The sequence below is a fragment of the Coturnix japonica genome, chromosome 2 (assembly GCF_054131305.1).
Source record: "Coturnix japonica strain WE chromosome 2, WE-NBRP24, whole genome shotgun sequence".
NCBI lineage: Eukaryota > Metazoa > Chordata > Aves > Galliformes > Phasianidae > Coturnix > Coturnix japonica.
The window spans coordinates 94,164,068-94,175,443 of NC_140664.1; the positions used below are offsets into that span (position 1 = coordinate 94,164,068).

At 42.7% G+C, this 11,376-nt stretch overlaps 2 protein-coding genes across 3 annotated transcripts; one reads left to right on the plus strand and one right to left on the minus strand.

Annotated features, from left to right (window-relative positions):
* Positions 1-3,388: 3,388 nt before the first annotated feature.
* On the minus strand, positions 3,389-4,203 carry MRPL36 (mitochondrial ribosomal protein L36). Of its 2 annotated transcripts, none has more exons than XM_085540412.1 (2): positions 4,123-4,203; positions 3,389-4,042 (listed from the first exon to the last, which is right to left on the minus strand). In XM_085540412.1, exon 2 carries the CDS (start codon positions 4,030-4,032, stop codon positions 3,727-3,729), a length of 306 nt encoding a protein of 101 aa, XP_085396538.1. In that variant the 5' UTR covers positions 4,033-4,042; positions 4,123-4,203; the 3' UTR covers positions 3,389-3,726. The 2 variants fall into 2 exon arrangements, with proteins under 2 accessions (XP_085396538.1, XP_085396539.1); XM_085540413.1 differs by having other exon boundaries at positions 4,119-4,203.
* Positions 4,204-4,228: 25 nt separating this feature from the next.
* Positions 4,229-10,389, plus strand: NDUFS6 (NADH:ubiquinone oxidoreductase subunit S6). Its single transcript, XM_015854283.3, has 4 exons — positions 4,229-4,377; positions 6,610-6,663; positions 8,770-8,892; positions 10,245-10,389. The coding sequence occupies exons 1-4, from the start codon at positions 4,255-4,257 to the stop codon at positions 10,308-10,310; spliced, it is 366 nt and encodes a 121-aa protein (XP_015709769.2). The 5' UTR covers positions 4,229-4,254; the 3' UTR covers positions 10,311-10,389.
* Positions 10,390-11,376: the final 987 nt, after the last annotated feature.

The following is an 11,376-nucleotide window of genomic DNA, read 5'->3' on the forward strand; positions in this document are numbered from 1 at the left end:
GAAACTTCAGGAAGACTTTGGCATTACTCTGAACACATTCTGAACAACACCTCCCATGGTGCTGTTGTGTCCACCCGCGCTGCTTTAAAGCTAGCCCTTCCCTGTGCTTATCTTTTCTGAGCATGTAGATGGTATGATAAAACATATTTAAGCTGGGGCTGTTTAGTCTGGGTAAAAGGAGGCTGAGGGGAGACCTTATTGCCCTCTTCCAGTACCTGAAGGGTGCTTACAGTGAGAGTGGGGCAGGTCTCTTCTCACTAGTGACAAGTGACAGGACGAGGGGAAATGGCCTCAAGTTGCACCAGGGCAAGTTTAGATTGGATATTAGGATGAACTTCTTTACAGAAAGGGTAGTTAGGTACTGGAATAGGCTCCCCAGGGAGGTGGTTGAATCGCCATCCCTGGATGTGTTTAAGAGACATTTGGATGTGATACTGAGGGATATGATTTAGCAGAGGGTTTTTAGAGTTAGGGTTCTGGTTAGGCTGTGGTTGGATTTGATGATCTTCAAGGTCTTTTCCAACCTGGGTAATTCTATGATTCTATGATTCTATAAGGAAAAGCTACTGTTTTAACTCAGTCTGAGAAAGAAATTTCGGAGGTGTCAGAATCTCAGTCACCTGTCAGTCAGCTCAGCTCTGCATGTACCTCCTTGATCCAAGCAGACACAGCTCCCCAGTACTACACTTCCCAAAGATTTCTCCCCCACCTGTCATTACTGACAAGCCATTGTTCTGAATTCAGCAACCAATGCAGTAATTCCCATACACATAAAGTCTGACAGTCATTAATATACATGAGTCCTACGATTTATCCTCCAGTTGACCTAAATACATATCCACCTGTTACACATTGAGAATGTGACAGTCTCATTCCCTGGGACAGTTTTGAGGAATTAAGCAAGTTCAGTCACACACAACTGCAAATTATTTTCCTAACTGTACAATGGAGAGTCACAGGAGACATCAGTTGTCACACTCCTACTCCACTGTGGGGATTTAAAGAATAAGGAATTACTAGGAGGGGTATCCTAACACAATATCAGCAAGAAACTAGAGGCTGAAACTGAAATTGGAGTCTGAGTCTTCGTTATCTAGTGTAAGAACTCATTTTCCTATGGTATCAGGTCCTATTTTGCTCTCTATCAGATCCTTTTGCTCTCTATAACTTCCTGAAGGGAGGTTGTAGTGAGCTAGGGGTCGGCCTTTTCTCTCATGTAGACAGTGATAGAACTAGAGGCAATGGTTCCAAGCTGTGGCAGGAGAGATTCAGGCTGGACATTAGGAAGTATTACTTCTCGGAAAGGGTAGTCAGGCACTGGAATGCATTGCCCAGGGAGGTGGTGGAGTCACCGACCATGGGAGTGTTCAAGAAACGTTTGGATGTTGTGTTGAGGGATATGATTTAACTGGGAAGTACTGGTGATGGTTGGACTGGATGATCTTCTAGGTCTTTTCCAACCTTGCTAATTCTATTTTCCCCCCAGACCACACCACATTCTAACTGCACTCTCGTCATCATTGCCCTACCTCTCACCTTCTGTCCTTACAACATCATGCAAAAAAGGATTAAATAAAAAAGACAAACCAGACAGTTACGGAACTAATATCAATGGGTATTTTTAGTATTCCATGACTACATTTTTGGCCTGGGTAACTTAAGTAGCAGCTGTATGCCCTAATCTTTGTAAAAAGCTATTAAGTAACATGACACCTGGGAAGTTTGCAATGGAAGATGTAAACCTTTACCTACCAACAATAAAAAATAGGCTGCTGAGTCTGTATTCTAAAACCTGAGCTAAAGCTCTGAGCTAAAAGGGAAAATGTAAGCATGGTATTTTGTGCACCTCTCTCCAGTAGAGTAATTGTATCTGTAAATTTCACTCCCCGTTGTAGAGAGGAATTATGACTGGATTTAACAGATACCAACCTGATAAATCTGTCCCTGAATTGCACATGCAACTACACTGTGTTTCAAACTTGCAATCGATTGCTGTTCCTAGCCCTGGCAATTCAAACTCACAGATCTCCCTCTTCAACATTTGATGCTGCTCTTGGCAAGTGGGCACAGTTTGAAACCCAGCACAATTTGTCTTATAACAGAGCACTGGACTCTTTTTTTCCTGACAGAATCATGGAGCTGGATAAAATGTTTGGGAGGCAATTACCTTCCCTAAAAAACCCCACAGTCTCTCACTTCATATCACTTCTCACTTCTTCTCTGGAGATATTCAAGACCTACCTGTACGACGTGGTGTAGGGAACCTGCTTTGGCAGGGGTGTTGGACTCGATGATCTCTAGAGGTCCCTTCCAACCCCTACAATTCTGTGATTCATCAGATGGGCAATTCATTTAACCCACGGCTCAGTCCTTGCACATTCTCCATGATCATCCAGAAAAAGGCTTGAGAAAATCATTGGGTTTCCTAAACATATTTACACTGTTTACCTTAAAGGGGTTTTAACAGCTACACTCATCAGCTATCATAGGAGTATATAACATACAGGACTTTTCTGCCAAAGAAAAATATACAACAGACACCTAAAAGAGTATTGTCAACCTGAATTGGAAACTCATAGCTTTTAAAGACTCCATTTGGACTGCTTAGCTGGTATGGGTGCATTAAAGCATGAGTAAAACTATACAAGAAATTCTTCTGCTTACATTTAAATGCACAAGCATTTAGAAAGTAGGAGTGTCTACAAAAGTAATGCCTCCTATTTTACTATAGTAAACCTCAGTGCTAGATGTTGGCACGGTATGGCAGTAGAGGCTGAACCTTAAATGCACCACCCACAGTCTCACTATGCTCACACTGTTTGGCCTTCATCAATGTGAAACAAGCACTGATTGATGTCCATGGATACCACTTTTTCCACAGGTTAGAATTCAGTGACACACCTTTACTTCATCCATACTTCCACATCAGACACCATTTTATCAGACTGCCCCTCTGCTGCTACCTGTTGCGTGGCAATATCATGTAGTGGAATCCTGGTGGGAAGGTTCCCATCTCTACTCCCTTACCACCAACATCCCCCTCTGACAACGTGGGCCAACACAATGAAGCAGGAGGAGCAGCCCCCATATGAATCAAAAGTTGGAACATCATCTTTCAAAGTATCATCATAGTCATAGTATCACAGTCTCGTGTGGGTTGGAAGGGACCTTAGAGATCATCAAGTCCAACCCCCCGGGACTTGAGCCTCTGTGTAGCAGAGTGGCACTTCTACCACTTGCACCACAGGGGGATTTGAACCCAGGGCCTCCACTGTTGCAACACGGCATTCCTACCACTATAGAGTCCAATCACATTTAATACTGTTGGTTCTCTAACCAGTTTTCAACGTTAAGGTTTTCTTATCGGAAGATTTATAGTATGTTGTAATAAGGCACTATCAACCATATTTATTTTCATGTATTAAGCACAAACACATCTCCGAGTCACAGGATTTCACTCTAACTTAAAAGTAAGCTGATAGTGAGAGACACTGAAGCTACAAGATCCACAGCTGTGTCTTTTCATGGTATTTCTTAGCATCCATGGTTTGAAGCAGGGTCAACACAGCTCCTGCTACGCTACAGAGTTCAGTTACTTCACATTTAGAGCCAAGATCCAACACTGTCACCTTCTGGTTTGGGTCCCCAGCAGCCAGCTACAAGTCAATGGGCAACCATGGAACAGAGAGCGATCCCAGTGACACGGCAGCACTTCCACACACGCGGCTACAGCTTTCGTTGCTTGTGCCGGGGGTGGGTCTTGCAGCAGACGTACAGCCGACCCCGGCGGCGAACAATATAGCAGTCCTTGCATCTCCTTTTGATCGCCGTTTTAGTCTTCAGCCCCGCACACTGCTGCAGCAGCCCAGGCAGCGGTGGCCTGGCCAGCAAGGCCCGGTTAGGGGCTGCCTCCCCCCCGCACAGCGGCACCGGGGCGGCCGCCACCCTCCACAGCGGCGCCAGCGAGCACAAGGACGAGCGGCCGAGCGTGCGGAGCGGCCCGGCGGCGACCCTGGCCAGGAAGCACAGCATGATCCTCACCCTGCGGGGACAGTGAGGGTTAAAGGCACCGACCGCCACCGGCTCCCCACCCCGCCCCTCTTCAACACGACCATTACCAACCCCACTGTCCCAATAGACGCCGGACGCTCCGCTCCCCTTCAGGCCGTGGGATCCGTCCCGCGTGAGCCCGTGACCAGGCGTGGAAAGGGGCGGAGCATACACATGCGCAGACCCCTCTGAAGCGGGCTCGAGATGGCGGCGCCCTGCGCGACCTTCCGCAGCTTGGTGTTGCTTCGTCAGGCTGCCGCCGTCTCCCTTCGGTGCTATGGTGTGCGGGTCTCTGCCACCGGAGAGATGGTGACGCACACCGGGCAGGTGAGGGGCTGTGGCGGAGGGTCTGGTGGCTTCTAGGCTGAGGGCTGCCCGGCTGGGGAGTCGGCTGGGTTTTCTCGGACCTGGAACCTGGCTGGTAGTAGCTGAAGGAATGCTTTCATCTTATGTCACTGTGATGCTACAGTGTTTGCATTTTATCCCCTAATTCATCAGGAGTCTTGGATTGGCTGAAACTGTCTGTAGGACAGCAGGACACGGGGAAATGGTTTTAAGTTGAAAGAGGGAAGATTTAGGTTGGATGTTGGGGGGAAGTTCTTCACTAGGAGAGTGGTTAGGCCCTGGAACAGGCTGCCCAGGGAGGTTGTGGATGCCCCGTCCTTGGAGGTGTTCAAGACCAGGTTGGACGGGGCCCTGGGCAACCTGATCTAGTAAATGTGTATGTTTGGTGGCCCTGCCAGGCAGGGGGGTTGGAACTACATGATCCTTGAGGTCCCTTCCAACCCGGGTCATTCCGTGATTCTGTGTGATTCTGTGTCTGTAATCCCGTGTTGTTGTTGTTGTGTTGTTGGGTTTTTTCCCCCCCTGTGCTGATGTACCCGTCTTACAAGCCTCTTCTTTTTTTCTGGACTGAACAGAGCACTGCTCTGTAGGCAAACGTTTTTCCACTTGTACCCCTTCATTTTGAGTATGCGTATGCCATTCCATAGTTAATGTATCCTATTTATTTATGTGGAACCCACAGTGGATACAATGAGTGTGTTAGTACTATTTGGTAGTGTAAATTCTCAGCTACAAAGGGCTATTTAGCAACATAGTTACTATTACTAGCTATGTGTTTTTGTCAGCGGTGAATAAGAGCCTGCATGCTGCACTCATAAAATTCTGCACCAGCAGAGGTACGTTACTTCTAGAGAAACCCTGGATGTTAATTCTGAGTTTCTGCAACTTTAGTCCACCAGTACAGAAAGGACATTGAGGTGCTGGAGCATTTCCAAAGAAGGGCAGCAAGGCTTGTGAAGGGCTTTGGGGAATATGCCCTATGAGGAACTGGGGCTGCTTAGTCTGGGGAAAAGGAGGCTGAAGGGAGACCTTATTGCTCTCTTCCAGTACCTGAAGGGTGCTTACAGTGAGAGTGGGGCAGGTCTCATCTCACTGGTGACAAGTGACAGGAAGAGGGGAATGGCCTCAAGTTGTGCTGGGGGAGGTTTAGATTGGATATCAGGAAAAACTTCTTTTCAGAAAGGGCTGTTAAGCACTGGAATAGGCTCCCCAGGGAAGTGGTTGAGTCACCGTCCCTAGATGGTTTAAAAACCATTTGGATGTGGTGCTCAGGGACATGATTTAGTGGAGCGTCATTAGAGTTAGGGTAGTATGGTTAGGTTGCAGTTGGTCTTGATGATCTTATAGTCTTTTCCAACCTGATCAATTCTATGATTCTTGTAACACATTTAATCCTTGACAACCTCTTACTATTAGATTGAATCTTTAAGGTTGAATTTAAGGTTGAAAATACTATTAGGTTGAATCTTTAAGTTGATTCATGAAAGATGCAGAGAAAGGTTTTAGGAAATTAAATGTTTGCAGTTTTCTGAACCAGAGTATGTAGACAGCGTACAATTTCTGTCAGATAACTGGCTTACAGTAGAATCGAGCACTTCCCTATTTAATGCATGCCATAGAATTCATTGTTGTTGGACGCTACGTAGTCAAAACTTGTGTGTAGTAAGTTCATGTCTTCTTCAATATAGAGAATCTGAGTATGACAACTAGAGAGAGCAATGCAATTCTGGAAGAGGTGGCTCGTGTAGTTGTTGGAAGGCTGTATTTGTTTTTCATGTATGTTATAAAGTTTTACTTTATTTTTGTGTATATTTACTTTGTGTATTTTTTGTGTATATTTATATATATATAGAACTTACACTTCATAGTTCAGTTCACCTTCCAGATGACAGTGGATATCAAGGAATAAATCTGTTGGTGTCTCTGGTCATAGCTAAGGCTTCTATTTGCTGGCTTTAACTATGACTGCCTTGCTGCTTCCTGCCCCTTCTATTCTGTTTTCCAACCTATGTTTCCTATGAGAAAAAGGGGAGTTGTGTTGTATTTTTTTCTGTGCAGTGCATGCTGGCAGGATGGTGACAGTTGAAACTCATGAAACACTGAAGTAATTCACTTGTGAAGTAATTTAGTCTTGATTTTTTGATTCTTAGCTTTTGTAATCTTTGTTTGTGGTCAAAGCTTTTTAAATAACATGAAGTTTATTTTGTATTTCAGGTATATGATGAAAAGGATTACAGGAGAGCAAGATTTGTTGGACGGCAAAAGGAGGTAACCTATACTACTTTCCCACTGGGGAGGGGGAGTGGTGTTATTTATTGATATGAACTATATGCCAGTTACTTGGATTTTTAATATATTTTCATTTTTGACCATCTCTTATGCAATTATGACTTAAAGCAGGAAAACATTACATATTATAAATGATAAGCAATAATGGCTACCCAGAAAGCACATAGACTTATATTTTTGAATGCTCAAATTATCTTATTGGTAAGTAATGCACTGAGGATACCAGTAATTTTTTTTGCCATGTGTATTTTGATACTTCAGGTTGCGTGTTACCTGTGACTTCTACTAGAAACTCAGGTTCTAGTTAAGTCATAGTGCTGGCATGGTTGCGTTTGTCTGTGTGATTATAGTAACTCTAATTCTGTGACATACTGCATTTAAGAAGAGGGAAGAAATCCAAAACTATCAATTAATCTGTTTAAGGAAGGTGACCTTTAAGAGTAACTAAATTCAGAAGATAAAGTTCTGTTCCAGTTCTGTATTGTTCATAAGAAATATCCATCCATGTTTTTCTATAGAGATTGTGTTACATAGCACGTGATGCTGCTGGGTTATTGGCTGATGTTAGGCCCTTTGAACATGTTTTTAGTATTTCTTCTTTTCCAAACTATTAAGTAAACTATTAAAACTGGAATAAGCTGAATAGAGACTTCCTCAGATGTTCTATCTAGTTTTGTTGGCATGCTGGCCATTAGGATAGAAACAAAGATTGTTTTAACTGGTCTATGTTCATCGGTGCCCGAGTATCTCATTAATATCTTAGTTTTAATGTAAATATGTATGCATACAAAAGACATTAAGATGTGGTAGACTCTTAACATGTTCAGGTGTAAATATTACCTTTCTAATTTAACTTAATTATTTTAACTGTATTTTTGAGTTTTTATGTTGAGTTTTCCTCCATTATATCAGGAGTTTGATAAATTATGAGCTATTTAACTCATACTGCATAGCAAAATCACATAGAATCACAGAATCACAGAATGACCCGGGTTGGAAGGGACCTCAAGGATCATGTAGTTCCAACCCCCCTGCCTGGCAGGGCCACCAAACATACACCTTTACTAGATCAGGTTGCCCAGGGCCCCGTCCAACCTGGTCTTGAACACCTCCAAGGACGGGGCATCCACAACCTCCCTGGGCAGCCTGTTCCAGGGCCTAACCACTCTCCTAGTGAAGAACTTCCCCCTAACATCCAACCTAAATCTTCCCTCTTTCAACTTGGATCCATTTCCCCTAGTCCTGCTACTGTCAGCTCTTTCGAAAGTTTACTCCCCTCCTTGGTGTAGGTTCCCTTTAGGTATTGAAATCTGCTATCCAGGTATTAATCTGCTCTCCTTCATCAAACTGGAGTACTTACCAGGCAAACAGTCTCTGCGACTACACATTTTGGACTGCAGTCTTTGGGTGCACGTCTTCAGTGAAGTCTGGCCTCACACTTTGGTTCTGCACATGGTTTCTCTGAGCGCCTGCCAGGCTCTGGGAGACCAGGTCCAGGTTACATGTATATTATCCCTTCAGTTCTGCCAGTCTAATTGTTTGGCTAATGAAATCCATGTGTTTTAGTTGAAATCATTGTTCTCTGTGCTGGATCTTGAATGTTTTAACTGTATTGAAGAGGATTAATGATCTCTGGTAAGGATCTGAAACAATCAGCTGTGAGAAGACTGAGAATGGCAGCTATTAAACTGCATGTGCTGCAGACAGAACAGTGCAATCATGTCCTTGTGTAATCCTGCAGATATCAGAGAATCTAATGGCACCCCACAGCTCCCCCTTCAGCTCAGCCTTTCTGGTTGTGCCAGTACAGAATGTGAACGTGTGAGATCAACAAACATTGAAAGCCTGAGCATGGCTGTGTCCTGTGTCAGGAAAAGGAGATGATTTTTGCTGAACTTAACATCTTTAATTTGCTGATCTATTTTACAGCACGACCTAAGTTGCTGGAGCTGTGGACAAGGTGGGAGGAAACATGTAGGAGCTTCTTTAGATGGTTGTAGTGGAACTACTTGGGGAAGCAGTAAATGTTGTTTTCTGTTTGGTTACCTTTACCACTCAAAAGCTTTTTTTTCTTTTCTCTTGCAGGTGAACAAGAATTTTGCGATTGATTTAATAGCAGAACAGCCCGTGAGTGAAGTTGAAAGCAGAATTATATCTTGCGATGGTGGTGGTGGAGCTTTGGGACATCCTAAAGTGTACATAAACTTGGTAATATTGGTGTTCTTCGTATAGCCCATTTTACTTGTTAATTCTTATCCATAAGGTTATCTTTTAGCATGTTAATTGAACAAAGTAAAAGAATAACCACTGAGAGGTTCATTTTATTTAATGCCTAACATAAAATTAAGATTTCTACCCAGAAAAGTTAAGAGTTTCCATTTGAAAATATCAGAAATTTTTCTCATGATGTTGATTTGTTAGAAATGGTCCTTTTTTTTCTTTTCTGAAAAAAGAAATCAGCTACAAAGTACAATGAACAAGCAGTGCCTTGTAAGCAAAAAACACTTGCTCTGTTTTGAGGTGCTTACTCTAGCTGTTTAAATGCTGTGTGTTTTAGATTATGCGGTTTATGCTGAATCTTGCAAGTTCAAGGAAAAAATAAAATGTATTTTCAGTTTATGGGAGTCTTGTTAGTTCTGAAGATTGAAAGATTCCATCATGGAGAATCAGTGAAAAAAATAAGACACTTCCTATTTTCCTTGACGGTAGCGGTACAATTTCCAGTTGTGTCTTTCTGGAGAATAATGACGTTGAGACTGCTGATGAACTTGGTAGAATCACACAGAATCACACAGAATTGTAGGGGTTGGAAGGGACCTCTAGAGATCATCGAGTCCAACCCCCCTGCCAAAGCAGGTTCCCTACACCATGTCACACAGGTTGGCGTCCAGGCGGGTCTTGAATATCTCCAGAGAAGAAGACTCCACCACCTCCCTGGGCAGCCTGTTCCAGTGCTCCATCACCCTCACTGTAAAGAAGTTCTTGCGCACATTTGTGCAGAACTTCCTATGGTGAAGTTTCAGCCCATTACCCCTAGTCCTGTCTCCACACACTACTGAGTCAGTGATCACTAGCTGATTAGGTATTGTTCTCAGGCAAACTCTTGCTGTGGATGACTTAGTCTTTGCTTGCTCATCTAAGCTTTGGTATTTACTTAATGCTCAAGAGGATAGCAGGAGGCGCTAATGTCCTTTAGCAGCAGTATTGCTGCAACTCTCAACTATAGACACAGACATTTATATTTTGAACAAACTAAGCATTTTATAATGAACCATTTTACAGTCTCCAAAGCAGGTGTTCTGATATTCTAACTCATAAAAAATTGGAAGCTTGTTTTTATTAGACTTAAGAAGTTAATGTATGTAGCACACTGCTGATCTGTTGACTTCTTTTGATCTGCATTACACTCTTCTTGAGGAACTCTAGCTTTTTTAATTTTTGAGATCTTTGTGTTAACAGACCAATTCTCCAACACCTGTAGTTTAAATCTTGAATGCTAATACCTGCAGAAAGTTTTGTATAGTGAAACTAGCAGCTTCCATGTCTCTATATTTTTGCAGGACAAAGAAACAAAGACTGGAACATGTGGCTACTGTGGACTTCAGTTTAAACAGAAACATCACTGAATGATTGCCTGAATGCTTGCACATATCTGTTAAGATGTTAATGCTTAACCATAAATAAACAGTATATTTTAAAGCTCAAGACTAGCATTTATTTTTTTTTTTAAACTATGGAAAATCCAGTCTGCACATCTTTAGAACCCAGCTTTGCAAGTACTTATGACCTGAAAGGTATATTGTCTATATAATACTTGTTTTTATGGCAAAAATGTTTTGTTTGGTGTACTTGAAGGTGGCATTAAAATACAGCAAAGATGGTTTGGGACAAGTGGACTTGCATTGTTTTAAACACTGAATTTGGATTTAAATGACTAGGCAGTAGATTATCCTAGAATATTGTTTTTTGGTATTGTTTGACATTGTTAATTTGCTCATGGCTTTGAATCTAGCTGGGTTCAAAAATAAAAGCAATAGAAAAATAGAATATTCAGCACTGTAACATTTACAGATGTCTATCTCAGAAGGAGGACTGTGATCTTTGAATTAAGCAGCTATCCTTCTTTTATTGTATAAAATGTTAATCAGTGTGAGCTGAAAGGTGAGTACATAAGCACTTCTTGGATTCTTCTTGGGTTTCATTTCTTCAAAGCCACTTTAGGCTCAAGAAATTAGAGTTATTGCTCCATTTCAGGTAGCATCTTCAGCTCTTAGTCATCAAGCTGTGTAATACCACTGAGGCTGTGTTAGGTTGATTGAAGGATGTTATCTTAGAATCATGTAATAGAATCCACTAAGCCACATCACTCAGTACAACATCTAAACATTTCTTAAACACCTCCAGAATGGTGACTTCATCACCTCCCTGGACAGCCCATTTCAGCACCTGACCACTCACTCAGAGAAGATTTTCCTAGTATCCAACCTGCAATTTGGGGCCATTTCATCTAGTCCTGTTGCTAGTTATGCAGGAGAAGAGTCTGACTTCCACCTTACCACAGCCTCCTTTCAGGTAGTTGTATACAGTGATAAGGTAACCCCTGACTAAACAACCTCAGCTCCCTCAGCCGTTCCTCACAAGGCTTATGCTCCAGATCCCTCACCAATTTCATTGCCCTGTACTGCTGCCTTC

What these genes read in the sequence shown, in the direction of transcription:
- MRPL36 (XM_085540412.1), bottom strand. Translation starts at nt 4,032, where the DNA reads ATGCTGTGCTTCCTGGCCAGGGTCGCCGCCGGGCCGCTCCGCACGCTC.
- NDUFS6 (XM_015854283.3), top strand. Translation starts at nt 4,255, where the DNA reads ATGGCGGCGCCCTGCGCGACCTTCCGCAGCTTGGTGTTGCTTCGTCAG. An exon ending in TTGTTGGACGGCAAAAGGAG is followed by an intron (nt 6,664 to 8,769) that starts GTAACCTATACT and finishes TTTCTCTTGCAG; the next exon opens with GTGAACAAGAATTTTGCGAT. An exon ending in CTAAAGTGTACATAAACTTG is followed by an intron (nt 8,893 to 10,244) that starts GTAATATTGGTG and finishes ATATTTTTGCAG; the next exon opens with GACAAAGAAACAAAGACTGG.